The sequence below is a fragment of the Ctenocephalides felis genome, unplaced genomic scaffold (genome assembly GCF_003426905.1).
Source record: "Ctenocephalides felis isolate EL2017-DRISC unplaced genomic scaffold, ASM342690v1 CF-g0.4_SCAFFOLD_03573, whole genome shotgun sequence".
In the NCBI taxonomy this organism is placed as follows: Eukaryota; Metazoa; Arthropoda; class Insecta; order Siphonaptera; family Pulicidae; genus Ctenocephalides; species Ctenocephalides felis.
In genome coordinates this window covers 19,160,305-19,180,713 of record NW_020539727.1, presented here as the reverse complement: position 1 = coordinate 19,180,713, position 20,409 = coordinate 19,160,305, and the positions used below count along the sequence as shown (strand labels likewise).

At 27.7% G+C, this 20,409-nt stretch overlaps 1 protein-coding gene across 1 annotated transcript in view; it reads right to left on the bottom strand.

The window, feature by feature from the left end:
• Positions 1-20,409, bottom strand: part of LOC113389187 (SH3 domain-containing kinase-binding protein 1) — a 49,579-nt gene extending 29,170 nt beyond the window's left edge. The window contains exons 1-2 of the mRNA XM_026626244.1: positions 20,200-20,409; positions 9,630-9,834 (exon numbers count right to left, since the gene is read on the bottom strand). Of these exons, the coding sequence (XP_026482029.1) occupies positions 9,630-9,834; positions 20,200-20,221 (227 nt within the window). The 5' untranslated portion in view covers positions 20,222-20,409. The remainder of the gene's footprint in view (positions 1-9,629; positions 9,835-20,199) is intronic.

Below are 20,409 nucleotides of genomic sequence, written 5' to 3'. Positions count from 1 at the left end.
TTTTGCTGGTGATTTATGTTGATGAAAGTGAGCAAGAAAAAAAACACCCTTATTTAAAAAAAAATAACTTGAAACCTGTGTAAAATTACATGATAATTCTCACAAAGTCGAAAAGTATCATTTCTTTTGTTGATACTGTTTTTGTCCAATTGAATAAAATAAGATTCTGCAAATCGTCCTTGTGATGTGTTCGGCTCGTGATATAACACTGTAGTGACGCCGAAATTGAAGTTATGAGTTTTATTAAATATTGTGTCAATTTTTAGAAAAACATTTCTATTTTCTAGTGACTAACCAACTTAACTTTCCAGTAAGTTATGAGTACAGATTTCCACTTATCTGTGTATTTATCCTAAAGTAAATTGCAGAAATAATGATTCAGCTAAATATATCTAAGATTCAGCTAAATATACATGTTGAATACAGACATAAGTGAAATTTTTTGTCAATTTTTCAAATACTATTTACATTTCATTAGCAATTAATCTTGTAAAAACTTTGATAATTATTGGAATATTATGCTTATAAATTCTGACATTGTTCTGTCAATCTAGCCTAAAATTTCATCCACAAAAAATGATTTTCGTTAAGAGAATAGAACAAAAATTTATTCTGTTATCAAATTTTTTCTACTTTATATCATTGTTTGAAATTACATGGTAATTTTCACAAAGTCGAAAAGTATCATTTCTTTTGTTGATACTGTTTTTGTCTAATTGAATAAAATAAGATTCTGCAAATCGTCCTTGTGATGTGTTCGACTCGTGATCTAACACTGTAGTAACGCCGAAATTGAAGTTATGAGTTTTATTAAATTGTTTGTCAATTTTTAGAAAATATTTCTGTTTTCTAGAGACTAACTTAACGTTCCAGTAAGTTATAAGTATAGACTCTACATTTTTTGTGTACTTATCCTGAAGTATATTGTAGAAATAATCATTCGGCTAAATATAACTAAGATTCAGCTAAATGTACAAGTTGAATACAGATGTAAGTTAGGATTTATGTCAATTTTTCGAATACTATTTACATTTCATTAGCAACTAGTCTGGTGAAAACAGTGATAATTATTAGAATATTATGCTTATAAATTGTGACATTGTTCTGTCGATTTAGCCCAAAATTTAATCCACAAAAAATGATTTTAGTTAAGAGAATAGAACAAAAATTTTATTCTGTTATCAAATTTTTTCTACTTTATATCATTTTTTTTGTTGATACTGTTTTTGTCTAATTGAATAAAACAAGATTCTGATAAGTATAGATTCTACATTTTTTTGTGTATTTATCCTATAGTCATTGTAGAAAAAATAACTTAGCTAAATGTATAAATAATTATTTATACATTTTGATATTACATTTTAATAAGTATTTATCCTATAGTCATTGTAGAAAAAATGATTTAGCTAAATGTATAAATAATTATTTATACATTTAGCTAAATCATATTTTCTACTATGACTATAGGATAAATACACAAAAAATGTAGAATCTATACTCCTAACTTACTGGAAAGCTAAGTTAGTCCCTAGAAAACAGAAATATTTTTCTAAAAATTGACAAACCATTCAATAAAACTCATAACTTCATTTTCGACGTAGCTACAGCGTCATATCACAAGTCTAACACATCACAAGGACGACTTGCAGAATCTTATTTTATTCAATTAGACAAAGACAGTATCAACAAAAGAAATGATACTTTTCAACTTTGTGAGAATTATCATGTAATTTTACACAGGTTGCAAGTTATTTTTTTTTTATAATAGTACACAAGTTGAATACAAATTTCAGTGAAGATTTCATCACATTTTCAAAAATTTAGGAAAAATTGTGATGATTGTTAGAATGTAAGGTGTATAAATTGTCATCAATTCTGGTCAATCTAGGCCACATTTAATTGGCAAAAAATGTTTCTCTAAATAATATATATTGTAGCAATTTTCAGTTTCAAATATTAATCTGTTATTAATTTTTTTCTACTTTATTTCGTCATCTGCCACGTCTCGGAGCATTTTGTTCCCGGTCCATTACTCCAGTGAGTTATGTGTACTCAAAAGTTGTTTCTCTCGGTCGGTCTATTGACTATGTCTTGTGTATGCACGTAGTAATAATAAATGATAAATAGTTGTCTAATCATGACATAACTGTACCGCGTTCAAAACAACTTTATCCATTTGGAAGACGACGACATACCTTGACTGGGAAAGACTTATGAGTTGTTACTTGAATCGCTACTGAATAGATACAGTAAAATTCCTGAGCACTATTTAGTAGAGTAATATTAGTAAAGAGGAATCTTCATTATATCATTGTTATTAGAGGGCTAAACATAGGTTTTGCTACTTCTCTCCCGAATTAATTTTACATTTGTAATTTCATCCTGATGTACCTCGTGGCTCCATTAATCACGTGAGGTTTTTAGGTAAAAGGGTAGTTTGACAAAAAAAAAAGAAGGTGTATATTAGGATGTATTTTTTACCTAATTTAAAAAAAATCTAAATATTTTCCCATATACTTTTTTTTCGTAACTAAAAATATACGTAATTATAGGGGAGAGTGGTGGTGGTTTCGTAACTAAAAATATACGTTATTAGGGGAGAGTGGTAATTTTGAATTCCACCACGTATGACCAAGAGAGAGGGGGATTTCAAAAATCCTTAAAAAATCAATCACGTGATTAATAGACGCTTTCTTGCAAGTTTGATGTATTATTTTGTGATTTGATGAAATTAATCTCATTTTTCTTGCTCAGCTACCAGAATGTCTATGGTGTCTAAATATTTAATGTTACCGATGACCAAAATTTATGAAGAATTTTTGAATGCGTTCAGTAATTGTATAATAAACTCAAATGAAACGTCGATGTTGTCTTAGCCATGTATTATTAACAACTATTATATATTTTACATTATAAAATAAAATTAAAACACATAAATAAAATTAAAAGCTCAAAAAGCCCCTCTACCATATTTTGGTTATTTGTAAACGCACACCGTTAGATGGCGACAAAATTAATTATATTTTATCCAGTAATTGTCTAAGAGTGTTACGTAATTGTGATGAATTTATAAAAGTGCCTTAAAAATTTTCTTGACAATTCAGGCTCAACGTGGTAAAATAGATTTTAAGATGATCTTGTAAACAAGAACCTTCTGGAGAATAACTACTAATACAGGTGACAGCATTCTTTCCCATTACAATATATAGAAAATAAAAATATTTGACTTCAAATGTTATCAGCATCTATCTTTATGCAAAAAACAGGTCTGGATGCCACTGTAAGCATATTATGTCTAAATTAACTTGTTACTTTTGGTACTAGTAATAAGATTCAGAATTGTTTCGTAAATTAGGAACTCTTTGGACATTATTTACAAGAATAATTAACTGCATTTTGTAATGCACCAGTTTCATTTTTACATATTATTTAGACCTTTCACCCAGTACCCAATTAGTTTTCCTCATATTGAGCACAATTTTTTGTGTATTTTTTATTTTGGCGAAATATTTCCGATTTGCCATCTGGTTTTTCCAGATGCTAAACAACTGCACCATGTACACCCAGTTTTAGCAGAAATTGAAACATAAAATTAGAAGAAATAAAACAAATTTTTACGCCTGGATATACGACTTCTATACCAACAGTCTTTCAATACACTTATCTACGCTTTGGAACAAATTTAACCAAGAATCTTATTATATTATTCAATTCATGTCAAAACTCGAAATTTGTATAATACATACATATATACATACATACATATATATATATATATATATATATATATATTATAATATATATATATATATATAAATTATAATATATATATATATATATATATATATATATATATATATATATATATATAATTAGATTTAAAAATAATAACAAGAAAAGCATATTTTCTGTGCAAATAATTCGCTCTTTTTTAGGCTCAACATTATATTTTTATTCGTGATATATTTATTTCTCAGAAATTTCCTTTTTATAAATATTTAAATTATTTCAAATTGTTTAGACTGATGCTAATTTATTTATATCGTTTTCCTCATCAGCTTCTTAATATAAACACTTCAACTTTCAATAAAAGGATGTTTATATTGATCAAACATTGAAAAGAAAAACATATATATAAATCTTAAATGAGTATTTCGATTTAAATTATATATATATATATATATATATATATTCTACTAAGGAAATAAATTTTCTTCCCCTCCTGCACAAAATTAAAACTTTACACTTCTATGTCTTCTAAATTTGTTTTATTATTTTATTATTTTATTCAATTGCATTTATACAACTTGTATTATTCTCTCGGCTTTTTCTTAATCGATTTATACACCTTAAATGGCAATCGTGAATGCAATAACAATAGACTTTTGTTCTACGCTGACGTTTTGCATAGGAAACACTATGTAAGGAAATAAAATAAACAAAACGAAATTGGATAAAGGTAATTTAATGTTATAAAATATTTTTTTATATCATAGTCGAATTTTTTTCCGTCTTGCCGCCCACAAAAAAATGTGTATTTATAATAAATTCAATGCTTACAAATCCGTAAATCCATCGCATTGAACCATATCTACTTAATATGATGGTGGGCATGGTGCACCGTTAGATTTCTGAAGATATTATGAAAATTAAATAAACCCAACGTAGATAGAAGATATATATATATATATATATATATATATATATATATATATATTCCATAATACGTATATGAATAATAGATCGAGAGCCAGCGACGCAATGAGGTAGGATTAATTCCCAAATCTAGTACTTCAGTCAATGGAGCGTTTTGGATCTGAATTTTTTTACTGTGCTCCAATTTACATGAAATTTTGGAATTAGGTTTATCTTACCTTCAAGTTCAAAAGTGAAAACAATTCGGGTTCTGCCACCATCCCCCGAGGAGATGACATCCCTTCTCAATTGTGTAATTTCATTTTTCCAAAATAACGTCGGAAATCGATAGAAGAACTAATTATAAGAAATCAATGTCTTTTAATTTTTTTCAAAAAAACTAATACTTTTCAAGTTACTGGGCACTAAAAATTCATATATTTTTGACATTTTTCTTCGTTTTTTTTGCAAATATCTCCTAAGATATACATTTTAACGAAAATCATGTAATGAACAAAATCATGTCAATAAAAATCTTAATAAATCGGTGTTTTATAAAATGTTCTAGGAATAATAACCACAAAATTTTGTATTATTATATTGATCACAATAATACAAAATTATTATTATGATTATATATTAAAATTCAGAGGTTATACCCTTTTTTCTTCTCCGTTTACTGCACTAAAGGAATAACTGCATCCAATGACAAGAGTACATTAAAAACGTATTTTGGATTATTTTACTAAAAATAAATTGCATCATTACAAAATTTCCCAGTTTAGAGACTAACGAAGAAGTTTATCCACGAAGTTTAACAGATCAAAAAAAAAATATTAATTTATACTATACTATAATAATCTTCTAGGATGTTCCATCAATCTTAAGATAGATCATTGAGAAATTTGTTTTTAGTTCTTAAGATGTAGAGTACATTTGGATGATAAAATAAAATGACAAAGAATTATCCAAATTCTTGGAAAATTGAGCCCAAATTTTAATCCAGAACTCACATGTGGTCTTGACTATATATGCCAAAAATAAAGAAAACATCAAATAACCCTGTTCAAATATTAGGTTGTCAAATATCTCCCTTCCGCCTTTTTGTATGTAACCAAGAGCAAAAAAGCGGAAGGGAGATATTTGACAACCTAATATTTTAGGAATGAAACTCGGCCATAAATTGCATAAACCATAAACTAAAAATAAAGGGCATCATTGCAAAATTTTCCTGTTTAGAAAGTTTAGGATGACTCAATTATACTACACTTTTTATAGTAAAGCCATATACAATATTGGTAAATGTACATAGGAAGTGAAAAAATCTTGTATATTTCTATGGATTTATAAAAAAAATCAATATGGAGTACATAAGGAGTTCATGGCTAAGTCTAAGCAAGGGGTCCACGACACAAAATAGTTTGGGAACCTATGGTGTATACCAAGTAGGTGTCAGGCTTTAGAAAATTTTAAACACCATTAAATAAAGTCAATTTCTATCTATTATATTATGTGTCATCAAATATCCCTGTGCTCAGATATTTTAGGAATGAAACTTGGCCATTGGACTATTTTCTGTCGTTGGCAGTCTATTTAAAAAAAATACTAACCAGTGGTTCTAACGTCATTTTGAGTACAAAATCTATATACAATTAAAGCAAATGAATGTGAATTCTTGCAATATATCAAAAATTTCTTTGCTAAAAATAAAGAATTGAGCTGGACTTAGCTGACTAGACTATTATATTATGGTTGACTAGCCATCTATTAAGATATTCTTTAAATCTGACCATTTAAGTACAAAGATGGACAAGGATAAAATACAAAATTAAATATAGTCAAGAACCGAGTCAAGTTCGATGAAGTATCATTGGAGTATTCTGGATAAAAGCCAAATCTACTCCATGAGCCTCATGTGACAATAAATTCAAAAAATGCTAACTAAAGAGCAAAATTCAATAATTCCATGAAAAACTTCTATGGCCAGAAATGCAACTCGATTTTTGGAATATTGTCCAGTCGTTGGATTGCTATCTAAAAAGGTAGTTTAGTTAGTCTGTACATTTTATGGCAAAATCTCCTCCAGAATCTGTTAATAGATGTAAATAATGAGAGTCAAGGTTGTAAATTCCCTTGTTTCAGAAATATAAAAAAAACTAGCTGAGTTTTAGACATATATCTAATAAGATCTGATTTTCCGGTAAATTTGAGCACAAAATCTTCTCCAAAATAATCTGGAAATAAGCACCGGTAATACAAATGAAGGATGACAATAAATATCACTTCGGATTTTAAAATATGAACACTAATTTTACTCTGTACATTTGAGTAAAAAGAAATCTTCTTTAAAAAAATGATTAAAATAAAAAAACAAATGAGGATCAAGAATAAAACAGGCAAGAGCCACATAACATATTTGTTGATTTCGAAATACAATTCGACTTTCTAATTATTTTCTGTACATTAAAGTATTAAAGATTTACCTAAGGATTTGATTTTGGAATTCCAGTACAATTCCAAAATTGAAATGGCTAACAGATGGTTATCGTAGGCCCAAAAAAATTTAAGAATAGATTTATAAATAAGGACCTTGTCGAGTAGAAGGTCAACAATTTTGATTTGAAGACCCGACACAAGCAAGAAGATGAATGTCTAGAAAAAAATTCTGGATCATTAGATTTTTTTCTTAGAATAGGTGTAAATTAGGTCCTTGTAAGAGATCAACACTTTTGATTTATAAAAAAACATGAAATATAGCTAAATACAAAACAATAATGCAATTTTCGGAGTATTTTCGGTCGTTGGCTCCCAATCTACAAATAAATTCTATCCTCTCTCAGTATGTTTGAGTAGAAATGAGTCACATACGACCCGACAATAAATAAAAATGATGATATCGACTCGTTTTTGTGTGAATCACTACGTACATACAAATCGATTGCTTATTTTAATTTCAAAGCTTGCAAAATATAATTGAATACTACATGCTAATTGCTCATTAAATAAAATGCCTAAGAAAAAATAGTATAAAACAAATAAAAATAAAGGTTTCCTTAAATTTTATCAAGTTTTACCCTGCCAAACCCAAAGTTTAATATTTAAAATAATTATTTTAAATACTATCTCTTAACATTTCTCTTCCAAAACATACGTCAAAATTCTAGATAAAACACATGATTAATAACGTTATATGTACGTGCAAAAATTTCTAATCGCTCCGAATAAAATAACATTCGATGTTTATTATTATTTAAGCAAACGAACACACCGGCTAATTCTTATCAAGTTTTTTGCCACATTCCTTCTGATAGGAAAACACAGCCGGCGACAAATATTAAAGTCTATTCGCGTTTTTTTGCAATATGTGCAAAATATAAAAAAATATAAATAGTTAATAGAAATATGAAATAAATGTCGTTAAAATTATAAATAGCAAAAATATGCGTTGATGTAATTTTGTTTGAAAAATAAAACGTTTGAGGCGTACTAAAATTGCATGAGTCAATGTTTTGAGTATATTTTTAAAGTGCAAGTTGCGTGTGTTGTTTATTATTGAAATATAACTTTTAATCAGTTTGTAGAAAATTTAAAAATGACTTACAGCAACTCAAAATACTTAGAAATTGATGAAACATGATAAAATGGAATAAATGACTCTGTTGTGCATTTATTTACTATATGTCTTGTAACTTTTGAACCGTTTGACTGATGCTGATGCAATGTTTAGCAAATTTATTTAAAATTGAATAATATATACAACTGTCAAACCCAACCTTAAAATAATACAAATGTCACGCCTATTTGATTTATAAGTGCAACTGTGGAGCAGATCATATTTCACAATGCGTAATGGTATGCCCGAAAAGCTACCATCTACGACACTAAACACGTAACCGGTACAGCTAGTACAGCTATAACAATTTTAATACTATTTTAAGCCCATTTTATTCATAAGAGCAACCTTATTACCACAACATCAAGGTAACCCACAAGATAACATTTTGAACAAAATAAGTGTGTCCTTTACAAAATTAATTATTTTCGATTTGTGCATTTATTTACTGTATCTCTTGTTTGACTAGTGTAAATGCAATCTTCAGCAAATTTATTTTAAATTGTATAATCTACAATATTGTGAACTGTCAAATCCAACCTTAAAATAATACAAAATGTCACGCCTATTTGATTTATAAGAGCAACTGTGGAGCAGCTCAAATTTTACAATGCGTAATGTTATGCCCGAAAAGCTGCCACCTACGACACTAAACACGTAACCGGTACAGCTAGTACAGTTATAACAATTTCAGTTAGATTTCTTTTGCCATATGTGCAAAACTTGTTAAAAATAATAGTAAAAAAATCTTGTTAAAATTATAAATAGCAGTTGTTGTAATTTTGTATAAAAAATAAAACGTGTGAGACGTACTAAAATTGCATGAGTCAATGTTTTGAGTTTATTTTTAAAGTGCAAGGTGCGTTTGTTGTTTATTATTAATTCATAACTTTTAATCAGATTGTAGAAAATTTAATAATGACTTACAGCAACTCAGTGTACTTGGAAAATAATGAAACATGATACAATGAAATAAATGACTCATATGTGCATTTATTTACTTTTCTACTTGTAACTTTTGAACCGTTTGACTAATGCTAATGCAATGTTCAGCAAATTTGTTCAAAATTGCATAAACAACAATGTTGTCAACTGTCAAACCCAACCTTAAAATTATACAAACGTCACGCCTCTTTGATTTATAAGAGCAACTGTGGGACAGCACATATTTTACAGTGCGTATTGTTATGCCCGAAAAGCTGCCATCTACGACATTAAACGCGTAACCGGTACAGCTAGTACACTTATAATAATTTTAGTTCTATTTTTATTTATTCTAAAGAGCAACATTATCACCACAGTGTTGCCATATAAAAATAACGTAACCCAATATTTAATTACCAAGTGTGTCCTTTACATAAATATTTATTTTCCCACTGACCTCATAGTAACAGTTTGGTCGTTCAAAGGGTCTCCCATCGAAATGACTCTGACGAAATTATCTGGGAACATGCCAGTCCTTCCTGCAAGGGTTCCTTCCCACCATCCGCCTGGGGAACACTTTATCGAGTGCAAAATGTCGCCTTTTCTCAAATTCAACTCATCCGGTTCGACGGCGTTGTAATTGTATTCAACGACTGCAGTTACTAAAAAATAAAAAATAAATTATTAATATAAATCTAATTTATCAAATTAATTGTTTCGATTGTAATTCGATATGTATTGATACAAAATTACCAAAATTATAAAAAATATTGGAAGAATTTTGAATTATAACTAACGTTGAATGAAAGTTTGGGTAAAGTGAATTTTAGGTTATCATCAAAAATGTTTTGGCGCTACAGTTACATTTCTTTTCAAATGCTCTCTTTATTTTTACACTTAATATTTTATTTTTTATTAACTTCCCATAAGGTAGTTATAGTAATGGGCCGAAAATCAAAAATGAAAATTTTTGAATTTCTCGACGTTTTGAAGGTTTCTGAACATTTTGGCATACCTCAGAAAAAATGGATGTGTGTGTGTGTGTTTTGTATGTCCGCATTTTTCCATCCACGTTTTTGGGCGCACGGATCAACCGATTTAAATGATTCATTTACTATTCAATTCCTATTGATAGGGAGATGTGCTGATTAGTTTTTGACAAAGGCAGGTCCGGCCGTTACGGAGATACGTAACAAAGAGTGCAGAAAATACAAATCCAGTTTTTGAGAGAACGGAGCATCGGATTTAAATGATCTATAAACATGCAATTTGTAATGATTGGGAAAAGAACTCTACTGACAAACAAAATATTGCTTAAAACGTTTTGAGAGAAAAAGGGACTCCACTGACGAGCAAATTGAAATATTAGGACAAAAAGAACTCTACTGACGAGCAAATGAAAATTTGTAAGAAAAAAGGGACTCTACTGACGAGCAAATTGAAAATATTGTAAGAAAACGAAACTTTACTGACAAGCATAATGAAAATATTAAAAAAAAAGGACTCTACTGACGAGAAAATAAAAATATTGGGAAAAAAAGGGACTCTACTGACAAATAAAAATATTAGGAGAAAAGGATCCTACTGACGAGCAAATGAAAATATTAGGAAAAAGGGACTCTACTGACGAGCAAATTAAAATATTAGGACAAAATGGACTCTACTGACGAGCAACCTGAAGATTTGTAAAATGACAAATGAGTTTTAAAAAACTTTAAGAGAAAAGAAACTCTACTGACTAACGAATGAAATTTGGACCCGGAAAAAATTAGCAAAGACATATCCCGCCATTTCGAAGATACATAGCTAAATGTGCAAAAAATGTTTTTGAGTGAACTGAGCATCCGATTTGAATGATTCAAAAAACGTTCTGCTTGTATTGACAAAACAATTGCTTTTGAGGATAAAAAATTATTACATCTTTTTTTATTCTCCATAAAATATTTTTGTAATTTTGGATTAAAAATTCAAAAAATTCAAAAAATCACCCAGACTAAGCACAGTCCAAGCGCCACTCTGGTACAAATGTTCACCCAAGTGCGTTTATACGCACTTTTCCAATTTCGTGAAAAATGTGAAAATGCCGCCAAGCTAAGCACAGTATAAGTGAAAATGTCGCACAAAATTATTTGCAAATGAGTTTAGACTGTGACTATACGAGAGCACTTTTTCAATTTTGAGCAAATTGAAACTATTTTTATTTTTGAAATTGAATGCTAAATTAAATGACAATTGTTAATGTTCTGGAGATAAATTGATTTATTTATAATTTACATTTTATTTGCTCAGATATAACAAGATAGCAAAAATAATGAAAGTAACAGTAATAATATATTTGAGAACGTTTAAAATTTCTCGAATATTTCATTACGTAACGGGAAGTTACAGCAATTTGCCTTAAGGCACGATGCCATGCACCACTAGTTTTTCAAGAAGTTTCACTTAACTGTGATGTTTTATTATTCTGTTCTATTTTAACTTAAATTATTTTTGAATATGAGATAATGATTTTTGTAATTAGTAATACAATAAATCTATTATTTTCTTTCAAGATTTTCTCTCCTTTCATGTCATCAGTTCCAAAAATTTCACTCCCACAACGCGCACTTGTTTCGCGAAAATACTTATAATTATCTTAAGATTTAATTTTTTTAAACTTTTCTGCATCAACTAACCAACAACCAAGTGTGTAGAAGTATAGTAACAAACTATTTACTATTTATGAATAATTATTTCGATACAATGAAAACACGATTACGGTGCGTAAGTCGTGAGAAAAAATCGGAGGAGGAATTTCTTTCACGAACAAACTGACTCGGCAGCAAAACCGACACAAATCGGCGGCAAAAGTTGCATTTGCAATTGTTTTGCTTACAATAAACCGAGGGAAATAACAATAAATATCTTATATATAAAATTCTTCTGTAACGGGGTATAAAAGGTTAATCCTCCTAAACGATTATTCGGATTTTCATAAATCTTCCTGAAGTTTGTTAAGGAAATTTTCTAGGAATTTTTGGTTCATAGAAATATAGTTAGATTGTAGAAATGAATGGAAAAAATTGCAAAAAACCCGCTTATCATTGTTTGACTTTGAAAATATTTGAGGCATTGTTTGACATTAAACACAAACGAAGCCTATCATTTGCTAAACATTTCTATACACTTATAGGCTAAGACAATATTAAACTAGCTGTAAGTGGAATTCTATCTTAAGGCAATTAAGGCATCGTGCCTTAAGGCAAATTGCTGGAACTTCCCGTACCAAAAATTATTTTTTTAAAAACGATTAACATTTTTGAAAAAATTTTACTTCGAAAAAATTAGAGAGAAACTATAAATTTGACAAAAAATTACTTTTTTTGAAAAAAAATTTTTTTTTGAAAACAAAATTTTTTTGAAAAAAAAAATGTTTTTTTCATTTTGACATACTTTGGAAATTCTGAACTGTTTTTCAAAGCAATCGTACTGCTTTATCTGCATAGAGACAAAATGTCAAAGCGCGCAACTGCCGCGCCGCCGTCTAACGGATAAGCATTGGTACGGAACCCATACAAATGTAAAAAAAAATTATACTTATTGTTAAAATCTTTATAAAATATCTGATAATTTGATGTGCATATGTCTAATGATCATTTTTGACCGCCAAATGGCATTTTTTTTTACTTTTATCATTAGATCTCCGAAACCGCTAGACCTGCCTTCATGAAAATTTGATCAAATCTTCATCTTGTCAATACAAGTAAAATGTTTTTTGAATTATTCAAATCGGTTGATCCGTGTTCCCGAAATCGTCGACGAAAATTTGTATCCGCACATACATACACACACGCACATACATACATACACACACACATACACACACACACACACACACACACACACATACATCCATTTTTTCTAAGGTATGCCAAAATGTTCAGAAACCTCTGAAACGTAAAGATATATAAAAATTTTCATTTTCGATTTTTTTGCGATTACTATAACTTGCCCTACGGGAAGTTAAATATAATATATTTATGATTACAAATAAGAAAAATGTAATGCCTACATTATTATTGCCGAAAAGCAGCTGAGATGTGCCAAAAATTAAAATAATATAAGATTTACAGTCAACATGCGTCTGTCAGTGATCGCACATCAAACTTAGCCTATAATTCACTTCGACTGATTTTTATTTTTTAACTAATGCAGTCGTGTTTTGCCTTACTTTACTACAATACAAACAAAATCTACTTATTCAAAAAATTATTTAGAAGTTTCATTCTGTCAAAAATTCATATGTTTGGCATTGGATACGAAATATTCACTCAAGTCAATGGAGCGTTTTGTGTCTGATTTTTTTGACTGTGCTCCAATTTGTATGAATTTTTGGAATTAGGTTCATCTTACTCTCAAGTTTAAAAGTGAAAATAATTTAGGCTCCTTTGACATCAAATTACTGACTACTGAAAATTTGTTTCTTTTTGGCGCTTTTCATCGTTTTTTGCAAATATCTCCAAAAATATACATTTTAAGAAAAATCATGCCATGAACAAAATTATAACAATTAAAATCTTAATAAATCGGTGTTTTATAATGATAGATAAGAAAAAGCAAAGTCGATTTTTATTTCGTTCGAAATTTAATTGCAATAAAGACTGCAATTTCCAACATGTATATCTTATGCTATAAATCACAAAGACAAACGATGAATTTTTGTATGATAAATTAGAAAAATCGATGTATTAGTCGTGAATAAACAAAAAAATCATTCATTTATAGATCTACATCTACAGGTATGACTAAAAAATTGTATAACCCTTGGCATTAAAATAAATTGAGCTATTGAAAATAAATTTGTTCAATCATTTCATTTAAATCAGTTGTACATTTAAGATCACCTATGTAGGATGTATGTACATTTCGGTACAGGCTGTAGTGTAAAAAACATAATAAATTTTAACTAATTCATAAATATCAGTATAGGTTATTAAAAAAAAGGAACTTTTGAATTGTAGTCATGGGTACAGGACAAAATATGTCGGGTCATCTAGTATAGTTATAAATCTATTCAATTAATGAAATTTTAAACTGATATAAATAATATTGCAGTAGAAATATCTACTGTACTGTAATTCATAATTGACGCGAGTTGAGTTCAAGCAAAGTTATCTATATAAGTTCGAAGAATACAACTTGTAGGAATTGTTTATTTTGTAATTTGTACGAATTGTTTATTTGTAGGTTCATTTGATACCTATGATACGTTTCGGCTAACATGCTAGCCATCATTCAGCAAAAATAAATAGTTTAAAAACCAAAATTTTTCTGTAATGGGGTATGAAAGGTTAATCCTTCTAAACGATTATTCGGATTTTCATAAATCTTCCTGAAGTTTGTTAAGGAAATTTTTTAGGATTTTTTGATTCATAGAAATATAGTTAGATTGTAGCAATAAATGGAAAACTAAATAGTACGAAGACGTGCACTCGGGTAATATAAACATAAAATGTTTAATATAAAAGAAACTACACCTACAGAAATTAACTAGATCCAATTAATAGATACCGAAAAACCGGTACACCGGTACAATTTGCGCCGGTATAAAAACCGGTATTTACCTAAAAATACCGGTTTTTCGGTAATAAAACGCAAGCACTAGTTGATACATGTTACACTTGAATTTAAATTTCTCTAATTAAAACAGATGTCTCTTTAGGTCGTTCTTTTGTATAAACAAGTGGCAAAATATTATCTCGACTCTTCATAAATCTGAATATTTATTGCTTTCCAAGAACTTAATTAAGTTTGAGTTTTTAGTTCGGAACCATTTTAACTTTAAATCTCGTAATAGCTTAAAACAGATATCTCTTTAGTCGTTCTTTTGTATAAATAAGTGTAAAAATATTATTGTACTATAAATAGTGCAGTGGGATTTTTTTTTTTAATTACTATATTTGTTACAACTGCTAAATAATTAACGTTTAGTAACAGTAATGAACAATTATATAAATTTAATAAAAAGAGCACAAAATAAAGAATAGAATTTTGCATAAAATGATATACGTAAATTGTTGATTTAATATAAAATAAAAGCAAATAATAATAATAATAAAATTAATAAGTAGTGTAATTAATAAGTGGGATAATATGAGATATTTGTTAGACAAAAAATATTGTATTGTAAGTATTGGAGTGAAATGGATGAATCACTCTATCATTGGGTTTTTACTACTGATATCTACATTATATATAAAGATCAGAAATGCAGCAAAATTTGGAATTTATATATTGCATATGGAAAAAATAAAATATTACATTTATGAATTTAAATATAAATAATTGAAAAAAGTAGAAGATATAAAATAGGGTAATTTTTTATAAGAGAGACTCCAAAATTGGTCCAAAATTTATTTAATTTATTTTTGCTTATTAAAACTGTAGAATAAAAAAATATATACAGCAAAATATATATATAACAAAATTAAAGTGAGATAAATTAGTAAGGAAAAATCTTCAAAATTAATGATAATATAAATAGAACTAAATGTGCAATTATAATTGTAATTATTGCAAAGGCAGGTCCAGCCGTTACGGAGATACGGAGTAAAGAGTACAGAAAATACAAATCGAGTTTTTGAGAGAACGGAGTGTCGAATTTGAATTATCTAAAAAACATTCAATTAGTAGTGATTGGGAGAAGAGGTGATTAGTTTTTGGCAAAGGCAGGTTCCACCATTTCAAAGATACAGAGCTAAATGTGCAAAAAATGGCAGTTTTTGAGTGAACTAAGCGTCCGATTTGAATTATCTAAAAAAAACTTTCTGCTTGTATTGACAAAACAATTGTTTTTGAAGATAAAAAATTATTACATCTTTTTTTATTTTTTAAAAAATATATTTATAATTTTGGATTAAAAATTCAAAAACTCACCCAGGCTAATCACAGTCTGAGCGCCACTCTGATACAAATGTTTACCCAAGTGCGTTTAGACTGTTTATGTAGTCACTTTTCCAATTTTGTGAAAAACTATTGAAAAACGTGAAAATGCCGCCAAGATAAGCACAGTATAGGTGAAAATGTCGCACAGAATTATTTGCAAATGCGTTTAGACTGTGACTATACGGGAGCACTTTTTCAATTTTGTGTAAGTAAGGCAACTATTTTTTATGAAATTAACGATTGTTAATGTTCTGGAGTTAAATTGATTTATTTATGATTTACATTTGATTTGCTCAGATATAACAGGATAGCAAAAATATTGAAAGTTACAGTATTTGTAATAATATATTTGAAAACGTTTACAATTTGTCGAGTATTTCTTTACGGTACGGGAAGTTCAAGCAATTTGCCTTAAGGCACGATGCCATACACGACTAGTTTATATATTTGCTCGTAAGTATCAATAAATAAAATAACAACTGATATAAAAAAAGTAAAAGTATAACTAGAATTGTAATTAAAAAATTAATAAGAATTTAATCGTTATGAACAAATATTAATTTAAAATTAATTGTTCTATTAAAGAATTTTTATTTTGTGAGTTACAATACATTCAGATATATTTTTATCATTTAAGTTTAAATGAATTGAACAAATCTGCTAGATAAATTGAATTTTAAATTGATAATTCACATAACTAATGGTGATAAGCAAATATATCGAATTTATCTATTATTTTTATCTGTTCATTGAATATATTCATATTCATATTTATAAATATTTGTTCAAATGGCAAATTATTGCCAAAAATACTCAAGACGAGAAGAATGTGCAGAATAAATTTACTTATTTACAAAAACTGGATTCGAAGTAGATTTTAAAAAGTTGTACATGAAATATGGATGAAGTAGAAAATATTGATGGGTTTTAAGCGAAAGTAAAATTATTAATAAAACAGATGAATCTTGCATAAAATCAACTCATTAATAAATTCATTAATATATATATATATATATATATATATATATATATATATATAATAAGATTCATAATAATAGTCTAGATTGAACTTGGTTTGGACAAGGATTATGAGGATAAGACATTTATACTGTAAGTAAAAGTTATTGTATATCCTATAACTTTAAACCGTTTGTCTGATTTAAACAAAATATTTGGCAAATTTATAGTAAATTTAATAATTCATAATATTGTCTAACATTATAATGCCCTACAGCAACTCGGTATACCTTGAAATTCAACTAAATCGCCAAAAGCTCAATTATGAATAAATAAAATTACAGCTCAATCAACGGTGCATTGATATCTTGTAACTCTTGTAACTTTTAAACAATTTGTCTGATGTAAGTGAAATATTCGACAAATTTATGAAAAATTACATGAATAATAATATTGTCTAACATTATAATTTCCTACAACAACTCGGTATACTTTAAAATTCAATTAAACCGCCAAAAATTCAATTGCAATTATATAGAATTACAGCTCAATCTGCCGTGCATTGATTTGTTGCAACTCTTGTAACTTTTAAACTATTTGTCTGATTAAAACAAAATATTCGACAAATTTGTAGAAAATTAAATAATTTATAATATTGTCTAACATTATAATGCCCTTCAGCAACTCGATATACTTTAAAATTCAATAAGTTCAATTATAATTAAATAGAATTAGAGCTCAATCAATCATGCATTGATATTTTGTAACTCTTGTAACTTGTAAACAATTTGTCTGATTTAAATGAAATATTCGACAAATTTATAGGAAATTAAATAATTTATAATATTGTCTAACATTATAAAACCCTACAGCAGCTCGGTATACTTAAAAATTCAATTAAACCGCCAAAAGCTCAATTATAATTAAATAGTTTTACAGCTCAATCAATCGTGCATTGATTTGTTGTAACTCTTGTAACTTTTAAACGATTTGTCTGATTTAAATGAAATATTCGACAAATTTAAAGAAAATTGATTAATTTTAATATTGTCTAACATTATAATGACCTACAGCAACTCGGTATACTTTAAAATGCAATTAAACCGCCAAAAGCTCAATTATATTATATAAAATTACAGCTCAATCCTTAATGTTGTAACTCTTGTAACTTTTAAACAATTTGTCTGATTTGAATGAAATATTCGACAAATTTATAGTAAATTAAGTAATTTATAATATTGTCTAACATTATAAAGCCATACAACAACTCGGTATACTTTAAAATTCAATTGAACCGCCAAAAGCTCAATTGCAATTATATAGAATTACAGCTCAATCAATCGTCGACTAATTTGTTGTAACCCTTGTAACTTTTAAACGATATGTCTGGTGTAAATGAAAAATTCGACAAATTTATAGGAAATTAAATGATTTATAATATTGTCTAACATTATAAAGCCCTACAGCAACTCGGTATGCTTTAAAATGCAATTAAACCGCAAAAAGCTCAATTACAATTATATACATTTACAGCTCAATCAATCATGCATTGATATGTTGTAACTCTTGTAACTTTTAAACGATTTGTCTGATTTAAATGAAATATTCGACAACTTTGAAGAAAATTAAATAATTTATAATATTGTCTAACATTATAATGACCTACAGCAACTCCGTATACTTTAAAATTCAATTAAACCGCCAAAAGCTTAATTATAATTATATAGAATTACAGCTCAATCCTTAAAGTTGTAACTCTTATAACTTTTAAACAATTTGTCTGATGCAAATGAAATATTCGACAAATCTGTAGTAAATTAAGTAATTTATAATATTGTCTAACATTATAATGATCTACAGCAACTCTTTAAAATACAATTAAACCGCGAAGAGCACAATTATAATCAAATAGAGTTACAGCTCAATTAATCGTGCATTGATATGTTGTAACTCTTGTAACTTTTAAACAATTTGTCTGATGTAAATGAAATATTCGACAAATTCATAGTAAATTAAATGATTTATAATATTGTCTAACATTATAATGCCCTACAGCAACTCGGTATACTTTAAAATTCAATTAAACCGCGTGAAGCTCAATTACAATTATATAGAATTACAGCTCAATCCATCATGCATTGATTTGTTGTAACACTTGTAACTTTTAAACAATTTGTCTGATTTAAATGTAATATTCGACAAATTTGAAGAAAATTAAATAATTTATAATATTGTCTAACATTATAATGCTCTACAGTAACTCGGTATACTTTAAAATTCAAATTAAACCGCCAAAAACTTAATTATATAAATAAATAAACAATTATATACATTTACAGCTCAATCAATCGTGTATTGATATGTTGTAACTCTTGTAACTTTTAAACTATTTGTCTGATTTAAACAAAATATTCGACAAATTTATAGGAAATTAAATGGTTTATAATATTGTCTAACATTATAATGCCCTACAGCAACTCGGTATACTTTAAAATTCAATTGAACCGCCAAAAACACAATTCTAATTATATAAATTTACAGCTCAATCCTTCATGTCTTGATTTCTTGTAACTCTTGTAACTTTTAAACGATTTGTCTGATTAAAACAAAATATTCGACAAATTTATAGGAAATTAAATGATTTATAATATTGTCTAACATTATAATGCCCTACAGCAACTCGGTATACTTTAAAATCGCATTTGAAAATTACTAATTTGTAGGTGGTAATTTTTGTACTAGCTTTTATATGCAAATTTTGAGTAGTGTGAAGTTTTGCACAAATTTTTGACTTTTTAAATAAATAAATAATATATATATATATATATATATATATATATATATATCATCTGTACTTGTCAAAATATTATTTCACGAAAATTTTATCAATATTCAAACACTTTTTAATTATTAAATTAATGGTTAAAGTCGAGCACAAATAAAACAAATATCTGTCAAAATTTCAACTGAATTTTGACATTTTTACTAACAAAATTCGGAAGCAAAACTTTCCTTATGTCAAGTCTTTGTAATAACACACAATAATAAAATGCATATGCAAAATACCTATAAAATACTCATAATACATATAAACACACACAAAACCTATTATCATTTTACTATTACATTATAAATCCTTTACTTACTCATTTGTTTGTTATTATCCATATTCCAGTAAAACTGAACCCAAAACTGAAATAAACACTAAAACTAATCAAATACACTTATCACATTTCACTGCTGATTTTTTATGAGTTTCGTTTAATTTAAAAAGGCGTCGCCTTTACATTGTAATTTTGAAAATTGACGTAAAAACTTGTACAAAACATTTATTACGATGATGTTGAATTGGAACT